Raw genomic sequence first — 18602 nt, forward strand, 5'->3', positions numbered from 1 at the left:
CTTGTGCTTATATCAAAGCCAAAGCCTCAGGCTAATTTGGGAACTGATAGGACTCTGCTGATTCCTTACATAAATACAGGATCTGCATCTTGGCCTTCCAGGTCAGGGTCTTGGATAGACATCTGGAGCCTCCATTTGCCTCTGAATTTTCTGGAACCAGATTGCTTTTTTCTCTCATTTCAAGGTCCTAGGAAAGAGAACCAACAGCAAAGGCCATGTCTGGAAGCAATTTGAGTGGGGGAAGGTGTGTCTTAGGGCCTGCCCAGATCTTTTCACTTTGTTCAGCCTAGGGAATGGAGCCATGACTGCCCACTCAGGTCTCTTTTGTATTAAGTGCCCCCAGAAACCTGACTTCTAGAAAAAGTTAGCTTGCAACACATTCCAGACTCCCTGAACAGATAATGATCAGAAATGACTATTTTTCAAAGGAAGTATTTCAAGAGTGTTTGTAGTACCCAAAGAGCTGACTGCTTGCTTGCCCCTGAGCCCCTGATGAGGAGTTAGAAGAAATTAAGACCCCTGGGATTATGTATGTGACCAGAAGTCACATCAGATTCTGCCACAACTGGCAAGTGTGGCTGATATTCTTCCTACAGCCCCCCTGTTGTTCTCAGTTGGAATTGAGATCCAGACTCTGGGCCCTATGTCCACCCCTGCCACCACCCACAGCACAAAGCTACACTGAGCCACCAACCAGCACGCGTCCCAGAGCAGCCTCGATAATGAGCAGATGGGTCCATGCTTGCTGCTGAAGTGCCAGCACCCACTTCAGACTTTTACATGAGAAATAAACTTTCATTTTGTTCCAGCTGCTGTTGTCTTGTCTCTGTGGCTACATCAAAAGTTCTAATATCGTATATTTTAAAGGTGCTGAGAGAGTAGATCTTAAATATTCTCATCAAAAGAAAATAATTCGTCACTCTGTGAGGTAGTGATGCTAACTAAACTTACTGTGGTAATCGTGGTTCAATATATACATGTATCACATCATCATGTTGGACACCTTCAACTTTACAGTGTTATAACTAATGTGCTAATTGATAGTCAATGATATCTTAATAAAACTGAGGGAGTGGCAGGGGGGAGTTCTGGCCAACTGCGTAAGAAGCAGAAGAATTAGGTTCAAAGAAAGTGCTGCCAGTTCAGCAGTTATCTCTGGAGCCAGAAGGGAAGGGTCCAGGCAGCCCTCTCTCCACATCGCTCTGATGTGGAGCATTCCCCTGTTTCTCTAGTCTTGTCTGCCCGCATAGACCTCCCAGAGTCCAGCTTCCTGAGCTCCTCCAAAACTTCACCTTGGAAATATATTTAACTAACTCTATCTGACCATCAAGCCTATGTGACCTTGTGGGTCCAGGAAAAACAAAAAACAGAAAACGAACAAACAAACAAAAAACAATTAAAAAAACTAGCTACAGACTCCTGACTCTTGGTCCAAATTCTCAGTGGAGAGAAGTAGTCTCTTGAGTTTTGTGCATTGGCAGTATGGTAGCCAATGAGGTTTATCCAAGGCACAATTATTGCTTATTAAGAAATGTTCTCTGGCATCAGTGGATTGATTCCCTGCTTTTGAGTTAGGTGCTGGTATAGTCCTCTCTGGGATGGTAGGGAAACATGTCCACTCAGGGCCATGAGAGAGAAATCAGTTTCTCTAGGAACTGATTTGACATGTCTACCTGAGGAGAGAGAAGGGAAAGGCAAGACAGTTTCAAGGCTCCACATAAATCTCATTGGCCCCTTGGCTTCCTTCCTTTACGTGGCAGCCCAGAGCTCTTCCTGTGTGAACATCTTTGAAAAGACGGCTATCGGGGCGCCTGGGTGGCTCATTGGGTTAAGCCTCTGCCTTCGGCTCGGGTCATGATCTCAGGGTCCTGGGATCGAGCCCCGCATCGGGCTCTCTGCTCAGCACTGAGCCTGCTTCCTCCTCTCTCTGCCTGCCTCTCTGCCTACTTGTGATCTCTCTCTCTCTCTGTCGAATAAATAAACTCTTTAAAAAAAAAAAAAATGAAAAGACGGCTATCATCAGGTAGGCTGGGTGGGGTGAGCTAGGGGAAGGTAGAGGACCAGGATGGGGAAGTGTGTGATGTGGGACGGGGTGGGGGTGGAGGGGCGAACCCAATTGCCCAAGATCAAAGCTAGGGAAATCAAGTTTCATTGCCAAGTCCAAAGGTCAGGGGCAGTGGAAAATCGGACACAAAGCCAAGGTCAGGAGCCAGCAGAACTAGAAAAAAAAAAAAAAAATTGAACAGGGCAGGGAAGAAGCCTAGGCAATACATGGTGGCTGCTGAGGAGCTGGCAACAAGCCCAGCTTCACTTCTCATAATGTTACACTCATACACAGAAGTGTCACAATGAGGAAGACGGAGCCTGCCTGGGCTGAAGCCCTATCGCCGTGGAAAAAGGAGAAACCACTGTTTCTTTTTTTTTTTTTTAAGATTTTTTTTTTTTTTTTTTTTATTTGTCAGAGAGAGAGGGAGAGAGAGCGAGCACAGGCGGACAGAATGGCAGGCAGAGGCAGAGGGAGAAGCAGGCTCCCCGCCAAGCAAGGAGCCCAATGTGGGACTCGATCCCAGGACGCTGGGATCATGACCTGAGCCGAAGGCAGCTGCTTAACCAACTGAGCCACCCAGGCGTCCCAAAACCAGTGTTTCTTAACCCAAGTCCATAATCTCTGTAACTAACACAAGATTGTGTGCATTTGTGCGTTTTTCTGATATTGCTAAAGGGAACAGCGCCCCCAAGAGGGTTATTTGAAGGCCTGATTCCGGTCGTCCCGCGAGAGGGATCACTGCGGGATCTCCCGTCTTGGCACAGGCCTCGAGGGGCTGAAACTTTCGGGTTGCCCTCGAAAGGGGCGGAATCCCTCCCTCCTCGCCTGCCCTTGGGGCTCCCAGCAGCGCGGGTGCCATCTGAGCTAATTCCCCCAGGGAGAAAGAGGAAGAGTTAAGCCAGCGATGGAGGATGGACACACTCACGGAGGGACGAATTAAAAGAGGGGGACAGTGATTGGTGTCCCTCCTAACAAACGCACCCTCGCCCCTCTAGTGGGGTCCGGCTGGAGTCCCGACTCCGCGTTCCTGCCTCTGGGCCGTACAACCGCGCCCCCCAGCGCCAGCCCCCGCCCCCAGCCCGCCCCTCGGGGACCGTGGCGCGCCTGCGTGACGTGGCGCGTGTCTACGGCGGCGCACGCCGAGACGGAAGAGGCGCGGGCCGGGAAAGGAGCGGGCTGGTGGCTGGGGCGCCTCGGTCCCCATGGCGCTGTGGCGCGGCTCTGCGTATGCCGGCTTCCTGGCGCTGGCGGTGGGCTGTGTCCTCCTGCTGGAGCCGCAGCTGCCGGGCTCGGCGCTTCGCTCGCTATGGAGCTCGCTACAGCTGTCGCCCGCGCCCCCGGGACCCGGCTCCCCTGAGGGCCGCTTGGCGGCCGCCTGGGACGCGCTCATCGTACGGCCGGCCCGCCGCTGGCGCCGCGTGGCCGTGGGGTGAGTGCCTGCGGGGGCTGCGTCTCTGGGTCCTTCCAGGAAGTGCGGGTGCTTCGGGCCTCCGAGGGCCGCCTTGGCGGAGTTCGGACGGCTGGGGAACTGGGAGGTAGAACCGCGCGGAAATAGGGCTTCCCAGACGTTGCCGGGAAGGCTTCTCGGCGCTGGTGTCCACGCTGCCTCCTTGGCGAGAAGCGTCGGATGTCAGGGACCTGCCCTGTTCATCACTGATGCAGGGACTCAACAGACTGCTTTTTCCTCTTGCCTGGTCTCTGCGCCCCTCTGTCATCTCGGTAGGACCTAATAGCCTCTGCCAATCCCGCGCAGCCTGACACCCTCCTGTGCCAGTCTCCTTCAATCCTGTTACAGCTCTTTTGACGACTGCTTTTTTGCGGTCAAAGACACTTGGGTCTTAGCACTTTGAAGACACTCGCCCTCTTCTGAACGTCTTGAGTGAGTGGTGTGGTTCACTGCCTTTAGCTACCGACTTTATCTCCCTTGTTTCTCCTTAATACCGTAGTTTGGGAGACCGCCGCTATTGAAACTGCTCTCTCAAAGCTCACTGGTGATTTGTTGATTTTCCAATTCTGCTGCCCTTTTTTAGTCTTCGTTGTCAACCCTGTGCAGTCTTCCACGCGCTGAACGTGCCTTTCTCCTTGAAACTCTTTCCTTCCCTTGACTTCAGTGACATTGCATATTTACTGTTCTCCCAACTCACAGGGCCTCCTTTCTTTGTGTTCCTCATTGTTCCCTTCACACTAACTTTAAACCCTGTCTCAATTCGATTTAAATATCTTGCCATCACCTCAGAAGCATGATACAAAAGCAGACCTTCTATGAAGTACTCTGCTAGTTTTTGTGAGTGCTTGAGGCAAGGGTAGAGCAAAGTTATCCTGAAGATTAAACGAAATAATTGTGTAATCTTGCATGGTGTCTTCTGTAAAGAGCACACAAATGTTAGTATTTTTTTAATATTTATTTTGAGTCACCTCTACACTCATTGTGGGGCTCATACTTAATCCTGCGATCAAGAGTTGCATGCTTCCGGGCGACTGGGTGGCTCAGTCGGTTAAGCGTCTGCCTTCAGCTCAGGTCATGATTCCAGGGTCCTGGGATAGAGCCCCACGTCAGGCTCTCTGCTCAGCAAGGAGTTTGTTTCTCCCTCTCCCTCTGCATGTCGTTCCCCCAGCTTGTGCTCTCTCTCTCTCTGTCAAATAAATAAATAAAATTTAAAAAAAAAAAAGAGTTGCATGCTTCATGTACTGAGCTAACCAGGTACCCCATGTACTCTTTTTTTTTTTTTTAAACCAGCATATAGTTTCTTCAGATAATATTTCCTTTTATCTCTTCTCTCAAGTTCAGGCCCTTTCACCTACTTCCTTATGAGTTTCTTTTGGGTTTTGTTTGGTTGGTTTTTTGTTTTTAAAGATTTTATTTATTTTGCGAGAAAGTGCACAGGTGCAAGCCGGGGGGCCGGGTAGAGGTAGAGAGAGAATCTCAAGCAGACTCCGTGCTGAGTGCAGAGCCCAGCATGGGGCTCCATCTCATGACCCTGAGGTCATGACCTGAGCTGAAATCAAGAGTCAGATGCTTAATGAACTGAGTCTTCCAGGTGTTCCTCCTTATCAGTTTCTTAAGTGTCCTCCCTGGCTTTATGGACATTCAGCAAGTACCAGCAACTATATGGTATGTGTCAGGTCTGTGCTAGGCTCTGAGGATGCAAAAATGGGTGAAGACAAGGTATCCACCTCATTTGTTGAAGACAGATATATTCATTATTAGTGTTCAACCTGACATGACACAATACCACAGACTGGGTGACTTAAACAACAGGAATTTTCTCGTGGTTCTAGAGGCTGATAGTCTCAGAATGAGATCCTGACTAGCAGATGGCCTTCTTCCCACCAGTTACCTGTATGGACTTTCCTCTGTGCATGCACACTCCTGGTGTCTCTTCTTGTTATATGGAGATTATTCCTCTTGGATTATGGCCTCATTTAACCTTAATTATCTCTTTAAATAGTCTCTATCTCCAAAAACATTCACATTTGTGGTTAGGGCTTCAACATATGAATTGATGGGGGACAGGGGTACACAGTGCTGTCAATGACAATTTGAAAAGTGCTTTCAGGACTCATGGTTTAAAAAAAAAAAAGTCAGCCTTTGTGTCCCAAAGGATTATTAATTCTCCATCTAGTTAGATCTACTAATGGATCTAACTAATAGATCAACAGAGGAGTGGAGTAAGATAGGTTTCCAAAGTCAGAGTGAAGCCAGGTACGGGGAATGAACGCTAACTAGATCAACATTCTTACTGTATCCAGACACAGAGTTAATCCCTTCATCTGCATCTTTGCTTGTGCATGCTTCCTGTGAGGGCTTCAGTATCAGAGAAATCTGGGTTTGAACTTAGGCTCTTCCATTTGTGGCCTTTGGAATGGTAGTCAACCCCCAGCTTCAATTCTTCTCAGCTGAAAGCAGTGTGACTACTTCCCTGTCTTACCGCATTTTGCAATTGGTGTGGTCTCTTTGAAAATGCCTGTCTTACATTCAGTGCTTCCTAAATACCAGGCTGCTTTCTTTGTCCAGAGGGCCATCCAGACTTCACCCCAGGGACCACTGCCCTTCCCCTTTGGATTTTTCTTCTCTGCAGTTCTGCATCTTCTAATGATTATGATTACCTACTGCAGTATCTCAGGTATAATGTTAAAAAGCTAGAAAGAACCTAAAGAAACATTTTGCAGATAATGAAGCAGCAGGGAGGCAATGAAAATAACCATTCTTGCCTCTAAAGAACTTACAGTCTAGAGGGAGCACTGAGCCCCCTTCTTCCACCCCCCCAAGAGTCTCTGGCAGTAGGCTTGGAAGCCCAGGCTCCCCTAGCCTTCTAGCCCTTCCCCTTGTTTGGGCATTCAGCATCTGTTGTCTTGCTTTGTTTTCCAGTTATTTCATCTGTTTTCTCCAAACTCACACTATAATCTTAGACATTTCTTACTCAACTGTGAAATTCTGCCTAAAGTCACATGAGCATAATTTTCTCTTCTGGCTCTTTTGCTCCCTTCCTCCCTTTAATTCCCCTGAGAATAAAGTACCATAGGTGAGGTGCTTGTTACATTCTTGGATGCTTTTGAATTGAGGGAAGAGCAGAGGGAGATTCTTGCTCTGATTAAAGTATAAGTAGAAAGCACATTAGTTTGGTATCTGGTATGTAGATGTTCAGTGCTCTTTTTATTATGAAAAGCTACTGAATAAAATTTTTTCCTTTTTAAGTTTTTTTTTTTCCCCTTAGTATTCATGACATGATGAAGTGGGGGGAGGGTAGAAAATATTCCTATGGTAGGTACATATTTTTAACTCAAAATTGGTTCTGCTGGGTTTTGCCTTGTGTTGCAAAATATGTTGAACATTGTTCCTTTCCATTATGGGAGGGGGGTTGGTTTTGTTTTGTAATTTTTTTTTTTTTTTAAGATTTTATTTATTTGACACAGAGAGACATAGCGAGAGAGGGAACACAAGCAGCGGGAGAGGGTGAGGGAGAAGCAGGTTTCCTGATGAGCAGGGAGCCTGATGCAGGGCTGGATCCCAGGACTCTGGGATCATGACCTGACCTGAAGGCAGACGCTTATGACTGAGCCACCCAGGCCCCCCTTGTTTTGTAACTTTTGTAGACTTCCTCCATTCTCATCTTTAAAGACCCAGACCCTGTTCAAGGTCTTAGCGTATCACTGGGGATGAAGGTGATGTGTTTGTGCAAGCTGCTGTTTTCAGATGTGGGCATCCCTCAGTGTCTGAACTTTTGCTTTCCAGACTCCGGACCCAAATCCATTGGAAAACATTTTCTATATGGGCTGTTGGATGGAAATGGTGTCTCTCGCTATCAAAATTTGTATTATCTGAAACTCGGGAACCTACTTGCATCTGAGAGCCAGGGAAAGCTCTCCTATTTAAGAGTCCACCCTTGGGGCTCCTGGGTGACTTAGTCCTTTAGGCATCTGCCTTCGGCTCAGGTCATGATCCCAGGAGTCCTGGGATCGAGCCCCACATCGGGCTTCTTACTCAGCAGGGATCCTGCTTTTCCCTCTGCCTGCTGCCTTCCCTGCTTGTGCTGTGTATGCTCTCTTTCTCTGCCAAATAAATAAAATATTTTTTTAAGTCTACCCTTTAAACATCTAATATTACATCCAGTAGAAATAAAGAACTGAAGAACACCCTATATGGGTGTTCCTATATGGGGTGGAATTGAGACCAGTTTATAAGGTATGCTTGGTTTATAATCAGTAGGGCTGTGAAAGGAACGTATTTTAAACTTATCATTAAGCACCTGCCATATGAATGTCAATGTGTTTTATGCACAAAAAAGCATAGTAACTCTTGATTATGCCTTTCCAATTGATCAGAGTATGTATCTTTGTTTTAAAAGAATAAGAAAATTTGAGTATTTAAATTATGTTTGGTGGGCAGAAATCTTTTTACAAGCATGGGATCCATAGGGGAAAAATTAAAGAATCCTTATGATGTGGGTGCAGTGAGTTTGTGTCATTAGGAGAGATGTGTCTCTTTCTTGCCCTTGTAAACCTTGCTTGAGTGATGTTACTGATGTCTACCCTCCATATGAACCTTTTAAAAATTATTTATTTTTTAATTAACATGTACTATTTGTTTCAGAGGTACAGGTCTGTAATTTATCAGTCTTACACAATTCACAGCACTCACCATAGCACATACCCTCCCCAGTGTCCCTCACCCAGCCACCGAATCCCTCCCACCCCCAACCCCCAGCAACTCTCAGTTTGTTTCCTGAGATTAAGGGTCTCTTATGGTTTGTCTCCCTCTCTGGTTTCATCTTGTTTGATTTTTCCCTCCCTTCCCCTATGATCCTCTGTCTTGTTTCTCAAATTCCTTGTATCAGTGAGATCATATGATAATTGTTTTTTAATTATAAAGGTAATGCATGCTTATAAAAATCAGAAATACATCTAGCAAAATATAAAATTCCTCGCCCTTGCCCATCTCATTCCTCTTAGAGTTGACCACCATTAATGAATTCATGTGTTAATTTCCAGATCAAGATTTTTTTTTTTTTTAAGTGACTAGAAGGGAAATATAGCCATAGTCTACACCAGAATCCAATCGTTTGGGCCTTTCTTTCTTTCTTTATTTATTTGACAGACAGAGCTCACAAGTAGGCAGAGAGGCAGGCAGAGAAAGAGGGAGAAGCAGGCTCCCTGCCGAGCAGAGAGCCCGATGCGGGGCTCCATCCCAGGACTCTGGGATCATGACCCGAGCCGAAGGCAGAGGCTTAATCCACTGAGCCACCCAGGCGCCCCCGTTTGGGCCTTTCTTATGGATGAATATACTTTCTGCTTTTGAAGCTCTCAGAATTACCCTTGGAAGCCCATCCATCCTTATCGCCAGAAGCTGTTTGTTGGCCTGCTGTGAGCTTTGGCCTTCTCAGAAGCTTCCAGCTGCCTGTGTGGTCATCTAGTCCCACTGGCAAAAATGACATCCCCAGTAGGCCGAGGCAGGAATCAAGGTGACTGTGGGGTGGGGGACAGGAAGTCCCTCTCTAGGTACCAAATTATTTGACCCTTCTCTTCTAAGGGATGGCTTTTAGCAAAGTAACACTAAAAACATAAACCAGAACTTTTCTGGCTTATATTTTTATAGACAGGCCGCGCCACACAACCATAGTGCCTTATAATTTGTTTCCATAGAGACAACTAGGTAGTGCAGCACTGGCTTCTCACAGGCCCTTTAAAGGTCTTGGATTGGTCCAGTGAACACCTGCCAAGTGATGAATTGTTACCAGGCTACAGATGTGCCTCAGTCTTTAAGGCACCACTTAACTGTTGAAAAGTTTCAGGTAGGAGTATTTAGACGTTAGGTATTTAGGTATTTAGTGAGTCTTACCACCATCCTAATGTGTCTTTGAAAGGAAGATATCTAATATTTGCCCTTTGACCAAAACTTATATTTTGCTTACTTTGCACCAAGCATTGTTCCTAAGCATATACTAACTTAATCTTCAATACAGCTGTATGAGTCTAACACCCACATTACACCATAAATGAGGAAGTTGAGAAATTAAAGTGACTTGCCCAAGTCACAAAGCCAGTAGGAATCCAGACAGTTTGTCTCTGCCAACATTTTCTCAGAAATGCTGTATTTGTATTATGATAACTTTGTTCTCAAATGCTGAGCACCTGTTTGCTCTTTGTAGCTAGCGTAAAAGTTTGCCACACTGGGGATGCCTTGGTGTCTCGGTTAAGCGTCTGCCTTTAGCTCAGGTCATCATCCCAGAGTCCTGGAATCGAGTCTCACGTCGGCCTCCTTGCTTAGTGTCTCTCTCTTTCTCACAAATAAATAAAATCTTTAAGGAAAAAAAAAAAAAGTTTGCCATCCTGTTGGAAAGATTCCTGTGTTGTGATCTGAAGACGTTTGTCCAGATAAAGGAATCTTCCATCTGCCATAGGCTATTTATTTCCCTGTCCAGATTTCTATCCCACTTCCTTGGTTTTTCTGTTTGGATACAGTTCCTAGAAACATTTCTCTGTTGTTAAATGCAAAGTAACTTCCATGGTGCTGCTTCTCTTTTCTTTCACACTGCCTCTTTCCTCCTTCCTTCCAGAGTCAATGCCTGTGTGGATGTAGTGCTCTCAGGGGTGAAACTCTTAGAGGCGCTTGGCCGGAGTCCTGGGAATGGAAAAGATCACACCATTCTGCATTCAAGGAATGATTTGGAAGAAGCTTTTGTTCACTTCATGGGGAAGGGAGCCGCAGCTGAGCGCTTCTTCAGCGATAAGGAAGCTTTCCATGACATTGCCCAGACTGCATCAGAGCTCCCAGGAGCCCAGGTCTGTTTGGTTCACCAACAGTAAATTAAGATAAGGTGGGGAAAGATAGCTTTTTGTATAAGGTTCCTAGAAGCAACCAAGCAACTTTTCCTCAGCCTCTCTGGAGGGTGATTGTTAGGAATCCAGTTCCGTAGTATTTTCCCTTTCTGTCAAACTGTGTATCTGAACTTTTCATTAACTCCACTGTTTCTAGTCAGTTCAATTCATCCAACATTTAGGAAGCATAGTTACCAAAATTTTGGTCCTAGTTCATCTATCAAATTGCTCTTTTTTCATATTACCCAAGTTGAAGGTAGTAAAGATGCCCACTCTTGTTTGTGGCTGATGATGTGGAATAATCATAATAAACATAATATGGCTGAGTCCTTCCTGAGCAGGAGAATAAAGCCAAACACACAGAGTGCTAGTTGTAGCTTGGTGTAGCTCTGGTGGCCCAGAGCCAGGTTCCTTACCTCAGCAATACTGATGCTTTGAGTTGGATAATTCTTTGTGGTAGGGGCTGTCTGCACAGGTGAGATGTTCAGCAGCATCTCTCACATCTACCGACTGGATGACAGACAATAGCACTCTTTTCCTTCCCTAGCTGTGGCAGTTACAAAGGTCATGCTCAGTTGTTCCCAGGCTGGGGAGAGAAAGGAAGCAAAATCACATTGGTTGAGAAGCACTGGTCTAGATCAGTCATTCTCAGACCTAAAACACAGAATCACTTGTGGGGGGTAGTTAATGAAACAGATTCCTGGGCCTTACTCCCATAGTTCTGATTTAGTAGATGTAGGATGGGACTCAAGAACTTACTTCCCTACTGGGAAGTTTCCTGGGTACATTGATGCTCTTGTTCTGAGGACCTTGTTTTGAGAACCCCTGGTCTACAGGATAGGACCTGTCAGACCTAGGGGTCCCCAAGCCCACACGGTGATCATAAATAAAGACTTAGGGCCCACATGGTTCTGATACTTTCTTAAGGTTCACATGGAGTAAGAGGCAGTGCTGGGCCTGGAGATCCCAGGCCCTTAACTCCAGCATACCTGCAGCTACACATGCTCTCACACCTCTTGAGACTGAATTTTGATTGTTTATTTCAGTGTCTGTCCCCCACGCCCCCCCCCCCCCCCACGCCCCCAGTTCTTCCTACTCACCTAAAATCTTGCCTTGGCTAGTCACATCAGTCTAGATGTGGTTCTTGCTAGGGGAGCTCCTTAATGCCATTTTTAATTGGTACTTTTCATGGGCCATTCTTTATGACCACTTTTATTTTGAGAACTTTCAAGGTTTTAAAGTTCTTTTTGCTTTTGAAGCTTCCCATTTGAACATTAAAGTGGGCATGGGCGTTACCCAGCCAGGTTTGTAAAGCAGACAGCAAGCTGTTAAAATGTCAGCTGCAATCATTTTTATAGCTGAGCTCACTAGTGAGATTCTGATCTTTTATGAAAGTACCTCAGTAGTTCTAACATGATGACAAGTCTGCTGCTAAAAGTCTTTGTTATCATTGTATTTGAACCACTAATTCAATTTCTATTCTCTTCTGCCTTGATCCTGCCTTTTGTTTCATGATGCAAAAAAAAAAGTTTTTTCTATAAAGATAGCTTTTTGATTGTCCAAGTTATTTCTTAAAAGTATGAGGTCTAAAATGCTCTCCTTACCTTCCGTGAGGGCAACACTTCATTTGATGTCTTTTCAAACTCCCTTAAACTATAAGCAGATTGATAAAACAGTAGTTAATAATACTACATGAAAAATCTAAAATCCACTTCATAAAATCTTAATATTTCCCCCAAGATTTTTAGTAAATTCATCTGGCCATAATAGTCAAATAAAAATTCATGCTGAAATGTAAAAGACCAAATTTTAGCCTGTATCTCACAGAAAAGCTTTAAATTTACCTACAGGAAGCGGTTATTGTTTACTTGAATCTGGAGATTGGTCAACAGAAAGCTTAGGATGAAAGTGGTGTCTAGAATCTAGAATTGTTTAGTCTGTGCCTCTGCATGTGGTCGAGGGCTAGAAGGTGAGATAGTGGCGCTCCATCTGAGCAAGAGTATTGATCAGGCTTCTTAGTTTTCATAATGGAGCATCAGCCTTATCCTATTTGTCAGGTGTCCAAAGCATGTGGATCCATCCTTAGTCAGCAACATGGAATACCAGCCTTGAGTCATCTGCCTCTCCAGCACCAGGTCTGCAGCTGAAAGGAGTGGTGTTTTAGGAGACATAGGCCTACGTTAGGACCCTTAGACTTGCTCCTAGGAAAGCCTTTATATTTTCCATTACCCTTAGACTTGCTCCTAGGAAAGCCTTTATGTTTTCCAACACATCTTTCTTGAAATTTAGCAACAAACATTCACTGAGCACTTACTGTTGTAAGAGGAGAGCCAGTCCTGCGTTGAGGGAACTAGTCATGTACCCAGATGACAGTAGCCCAAGTGGACAAGGGCTTTAGTGGAATTCGAGTATAGGGATAGCAAGAGATCTCTAATCCTGTCTGGGAGGGCAGCTGTGGAGGCTGAGGTGGCAGTGGAGAAAGAGGGACAGCAGGCATGGCAGAAGAGGTGCATGCAGGTGATTCTTGAGAAGGAAGTGGGGATTTCCCAGTGCATGAGAAGGGCTGGGCATCCGGGAGAGAGAAAGCACGGGGTGGGGGACAGATAAAGAAAGGCCTGTATGCCTCACTTACAAGTTGAGTTTAGTTCATTGTAGTATCTATTGAATGATTTTTAGGAGGAGAGTAACACAGTCATACACTCATTTCAGTAGGACTGTGACTCAAAAGATAAGATCTGTCCACATTTTTCATGTTTCCTTTTTCTCTTCTAGCTTCCTGAAAGCTCAAGGCCAGATCTGATCTACAGTTAAGGCAGTTACACTAATTTTCATGGTTAATATATTTGGGTTTTTTTAGCCTTTGTTTATAATTCATTGTCTGTGAACCTAGGAGGTTAATATTTTTATTAAAACCTCATCTGTGTGTTATTGTTAAAAAGTAGCCTCAAAATTTTGGGAGGAAAAAGGACTATAAATTTAACAAATTAAAAAAATTACTAAGCTTGGGTAACATGGGTTGCTAAAATACTGTCTAATAACTTTGAAACTGTCTTACAGCACTATGTAGGAGGAAATGCAGCTTTAATTGGACAGAAATTTGCAGCCTACTCAGATTTAAAGGTAGGTCAAATTCCCAGATTAAAATCTGTATCTTTCACTAGTATTTGAATAATTTTGGGAGCAAGAATAAATATTCATCTTATGGACCACCTAGTATGTGCCAGGCCCTAGGTCTCTTGTTAGGAGGCAGTACGGTACTAGTGGGACAGTAGTAATAGCTAGTGTTTCCTCAGTGCTTACTGTGTGAGGACAGTACTTTGCATAGACAAGCTCTGTTAGTCCGACCCACACTGAGGCCAGTTGGTGCTGTGGTTGGTATTGTAATTTCTTGCTTTCCACATGAAGCTTGAGGCATAAAGAGAGTCATAGCTAATCAGAAATGGAGCTTTTCTAACCTAGAACCCTAGCCCCCATATTCTTAAATATTATATCACATGACAGTTGAGAGGATTTGGGCTGTGGAATCAGTACCTAGGACTAGGGAACACACTGAGGAGAGAAAAACATAGTTGGCTGTATTGATGATCCTGGATCCAGAGTGTTGGGAAATGAAGGCCTTTAGATGGAGGTTGATAGGGGAGGGTGTCTTCAGGTCTTAAACCATTTGGTTTAAACCAAATTAAAACTCACTGCTATATTCAAAATAACACGTGAGTAGGAAGGTTCTCTGCTATGAGTTGAATAGGGGGAGGCCAGCAAGGAGGTTTTTGCTCTTGCAGTATTGTAAAATGATTAACATTTGAATTTGAGCAGCCAGAAGGGGAGAAACAGATGTGTCTGAAGCCTAATAAAAATGGACTCACTTGGGGCGCCTGGGTGGCTCAGTGGTTAAAGCCTCTGCCTTCGGCTCAGGTCGTGATCTCAGGGTCCTGGGATCAAGTCCCGCATCGGGCTCTCTGCTCAGCAGGAAGCCTGCCTCCTCCTCCCCTCTCTCTCTGCCTCCCTCTCTGCCTACTTGTGATCTGTCTGTCAAATAAAAAAAAAAAAAATGGACTCACTTGAGGGGTGCCTGGGTGGCTCAGTCGGCTGAGTGTCTGACTCTAGACTTCTGCTCAGGTCATGATATCAGGGTCATGGGATGGAGCCCCATGTTGGGCTCCATGCTGGGTGTGGAGCATGTTTGAGATACTTTCCCTCTCCCTCTGCCCTGCTCCCACCGTGTACTTGTGTTTGTGTGCATGCTCTCAAAAAAAAGAAAAAAATGAATTAAGATAGAATCACTTGATGCTAGACCATACATGAGGACAAAGAAGATAGACTTGACAAAGATGATTCCAGAGTAAACAAACTTGAGAAGTGCAGAATAGATGTGGCTACTGATGACAGTGGGGAATCATGAGTAGTCCTCAAGTTTGTGGGACCTGGTCTGAAAATAGAAATATAGTTCAGGGGCACAGAATCAAAACCCCAGAGATACCCAGAGGTACAGATAATCAGCTATTTGAGGAGGAAAAATGCATATGGAGCCACATTGTACACCAAGAGATAGTTGTGGAGAGCATGTTAAAGTGTGAGCAGTGGCATTTTAATAAGAATTAAAGTTCTTATAAAACATTGGAATCGGAGGGCGCCTGGGTGGCTCAGTGGGTTAAGCCTCTGCCTTCGGCTCAGGTCATGATCTCAGGGTCCTGAGATCGAGTCCCACATCAGGCTCTCTGCTAGGCAGGGAACCTGCTTCCTCCTCTCTCTCTCTCTCTCTGCCTGCCTCTCTGCCTACTTGTGATCTCTCTCTGTCAAATGAATAAATAAATTCTTTAAAAAAAAAAACATTGGGATTGGAAATACAGATTTTTTTGTAGCCACTGTCTTTAAGGTACTAATTAACTCCCAAATAGAGATTGGAAGTTCTAGGACTGACTTTCAGAAATACCACCAGTTGATAGAAGACCAGTTATAAGCTCATTAGAGCCAGGCTCTTCCCATCAGAATCCTGGTCCCCAAAAGGCATTCTCATGACCCCGAGAAGTAATTCTGGCCTCTGAGAGGACCCCAAAAGTTCTGGGTGAATACAGGATTGACCTTTCAATATCGACCTCTTCAGAGGCCAGCATTTGCTCTTGGTTTCTGGAAAGGCCAGGCCTAGGACCAGTCCAATTGGAAGACATCCTGGTAAAGTAAGTCTGGCTTCGGTGGGAGATTGAGAAAAGAAAAGGGATTTTCGACACAGCCCTCATAACAGTCTGAAGAAGTAGGGTATTAAGACCCTTTTGAGCATGAGAAAGGAGGTTAAGCAATGAGCCTCAGGATACCTAGCCTGGAATTAACTGAGCCAGGATTCAAGTTCTGGCTCTCCATGACCTTAAGGACTCTACTAATCTCTTGGATTTAGTTTAACCTGCTGAAATGCTTCTCAACAAAGTGATCGTCTGAGATCAACCAGAGGTTAAGGGCTAGCTAGGTATTTTCCAAAGGTAATAATAAAAATAATAGTTAACACTTACATAGTTCTTATTATATGTCAGGCACTGTTTTTAGTGCTTTGTATATATATGAATTCATTTAACTTTATGATGCCCTATAAGAGAAGTCTTATTATTATCCTCACTTTGTAGATAGGAAAAATGAGGCATGAAGAAGTTGTAACTGTTCAAGGTGGCACACCCAGTAAGGGGTGGAGCTGGGATTTGAACCCAGGTATTACAGATCCAGAGTTCACATTTTTTTTTTTTTTAAGATTTTATTTATTTGCCAGAGAGAGAGAGAGAGTACACACAAGCAGGCAGAGAGGCAGGCAGAGGCAGCGAGAGAAGCAGGCTCCCTGCTGAGCAAGTAGCCCGATGCGGGACTCTATCCCAGAACCCTGGGATCATGCCTCTAGCCAAAGGCAGTGTTTAACCAACCAGGCATCCCCAGAGTTCACACTCTTAATGGCCATGCTGTATTGTGTCTCAGAAGCAGTATAGCAAAGGCAAATTTAGTGGAATGGTAGAATGGAAACTGTGCAGGGGTAGAGAGGGCCTTTAGAAAATGTATTTGTGTTGTTTAGCCAAGAATTAGGAATAGATATTGTATTTCGTCAAATACTGTTTTTGCATCTTTGGAGATGATTGAATGGTTTTCGCTTTTCAGTTTGATATATGGTAATTACATTGGTTTCCAGGTATTAAACCAACCTGCATCCTTAAGATAAACCTCACCTGGTTCAGATGTATTTTCATTTTTCATATTGATGGATTCAGTTTACAAAATTTTGCTTTAAAAATTTGCATCAGGCACCTGGGTGGCTCAGTTGGTTAGGCGACTGCCTTTGGCTCAGGTCATGATCCTGGAGTCCCGGGATCGAGGCCTGCATTGGGCTCACAGCTCTCCTTGTGGAGCTCTCCCTCTCTCAAAGAAATAAAATCTAAAAAAAATTAAAATTGGCATCAATTTCTATGAAGTCTGTACTTTCCTTGTATGTCTGCCTGGTTTTGGTATTGGGGTAATACTGACCTAATAGAATGAGTTGGGAACTGAGCCTGGGTAGCTCAGTTGTTAAATGTCTGCCTTCAGCTCAGGTCACGATTCCAGAATCCTGGGATCGAGCGCCAAATCAGGCACCCTACTCGGTGGGGAGCCTGCTTCTTCCTCTCTAGCTTCCCCGTGCTTGTGTTCCCTCTCTAGCTATCTCTCTCAGTCATAGATAAACAAAAATCTTTAACCAAAAAAAAAAAAAAAGTTGAGAAATATTTCCTTAATTGTTTGTAGAATTCACCAGTGAAACCCTTTAAGCCTGGAGTTTTTGATGTGGAAAGGTTTTTAACAACAAATGTGATTTCTTTAGTAGATATGGAGAAATTCAGATTTTGTTTCAAGGAATTTCAAGGAATTTGTCTATATCCTCTAATTTGGTGAATTTATTGGCATAAAATTGTATTCTCTTATCCTCTTAAGATCTATAGAATCTATAGTGATATCTCTTGTTCTTGATATTGGTAATTTATATTGTCCTTTTTTTCTGGGAAGTTCATCCTTTTCTTGAAGTACAGTTGACACAGAATATTACTTTTAGGTGTACAACATAGTAATTTGATATTTATATACGTTACAAAATGCCATGATAAGTATAATTGTCATCTGTCACCATACAAAGATACTATATTTTCTACTATATTTCCTATGCTCCCCATCCCTATGCCTTATTTTTTTTTTAAAGATTTTATTTATTTATTTGACAAAGAGCATAAGTAGAGCAGCAGGCAGAGGGAGAGGGAGAAGCAGGCTCTCTGCTGAGCAGGGAGCCTGATGTGGGACTTGATCCCAGGACCCTGGGATCATGACCTGAGCTGAAGGCAGCTGCTTAACCGACTGAACCACCTAGGTGCCTCTCTAGGACTTATTTTTACATGGAAGTTTGTACCCTATTCCCTTTACCTATGTTTGCCCATCCCTCTACTACCTTTCCCTCTGGCAGCCATGAGTTCGTTCTTTGTATTTAGGAATTTCATTTTGTTTGTTCTTATGTTTTGTTTTTCAGATTCCACATTGAAGTAAAATCAAATTCACTTAGCAGAATATCCTGTAGGCCCATCCATGTTGTTTTAGATGGCAAGGTTTCATTCTTTTTTATGGTTGAGTAATATCGCATTGTATATATATACCACATCTTCTTTAACCATTCATCTGTCAGGGATATTTAGACTGCTTCCATATCTTGGCTAAAGTAAATAATGCTGCAGTGACCATAAGGGTAGGTTTGTTTGTTTTTTTAAGTAGGCTCCATTCCTAGCACAGAGCCCAACACAGGGCTTGAACTCATGACCCTGAGATCAAGACCTGAATTGAAATCAAGAGTTGGATACTTAACCAACCGAGCCACCCAGGCATCCCATTATTCTTTTAGAATTAGTGTTTTCATTTTTTTTTTTTAACTTTTTTTTTTTTTAAGATTTTATTTATTTATTTGACAGAGATCACAAGTAGGTGGGGGTGGGGGGGCAGGCTTCCCGCTGAGCAGAGAGCCCTATGCGAGGCTCCATCCCAGGACCCTGAGATCATGACCTGAGCCGAAGACAGAGGCTTTAACCTACTGAGCCACCCAGGAGCCCTGATGCAAAACTTTTTTAGATTCATGTAGTCCCACTTGTTTATTTTTGCTTTTGTTGCCCTTGACTGAGGAGACAAATCAAAAAAATACTGCTAAGACTGATGTCCAAGAACTTATTGTCTGTTTTAGGAGTTTTATGGTTTCAGAACTTAG

At 44.2% G+C, this 18602-nt stretch overlaps 1 protein-coding gene and 1 non-coding gene across 5 annotated transcripts in view; both read left to right on the top strand.

The window, feature by feature from the left end:
- Positions 1 to 1463: 1463 nt before the first annotated feature.
- LOC125105736 (U4 spliceosomal RNA) lies at positions 1464 to 1599 on the top strand. The gene has a single exon (XR_007129003.1). It is a non-coding gene; the product is annotated as a U4 spliceosomal RNA (small nuclear RNA).
- Positions 1600 to 3183: 1584 nt separating this feature from the next.
- ADPGK (ADP dependent glucokinase) overlaps positions 3184 to 18602 on the top strand; it is a 42737-nt gene continuing 27318 nt past the window's right edge. For 2 of the 4 annotated variants that reach the window (XM_047735626.1, XM_047735627.1), the window contains exons 1-3: positions 3184 to 3476; positions 10102 to 10327; positions 13421 to 13483. In XM_047735626.1, the coding sequence (XP_047591582.1) occupies positions 3250 to 3476; positions 10102 to 10327; positions 13421 to 13483 (516 nt within the window). In that variant the 5' untranslated portion in view covers positions 3184 to 3249. The remainder of the gene's footprint in view (positions 3477 to 10101; positions 10328 to 13420; positions 13484 to 18602) is intronic. The other 2 variants (XM_047735624.1, XM_047735625.1) reach the window with 1 other exon arrangement.

This window comes from Lutra lutra, chromosome 7 (genome assembly GCF_902655055.1).
Source record: "Lutra lutra chromosome 7, mLutLut1.2, whole genome shotgun sequence".
Classification (NCBI taxonomy): domain Eukaryota; kingdom Metazoa; phylum Chordata; class Mammalia; order Carnivora; family Mustelidae; genus Lutra; species Lutra lutra.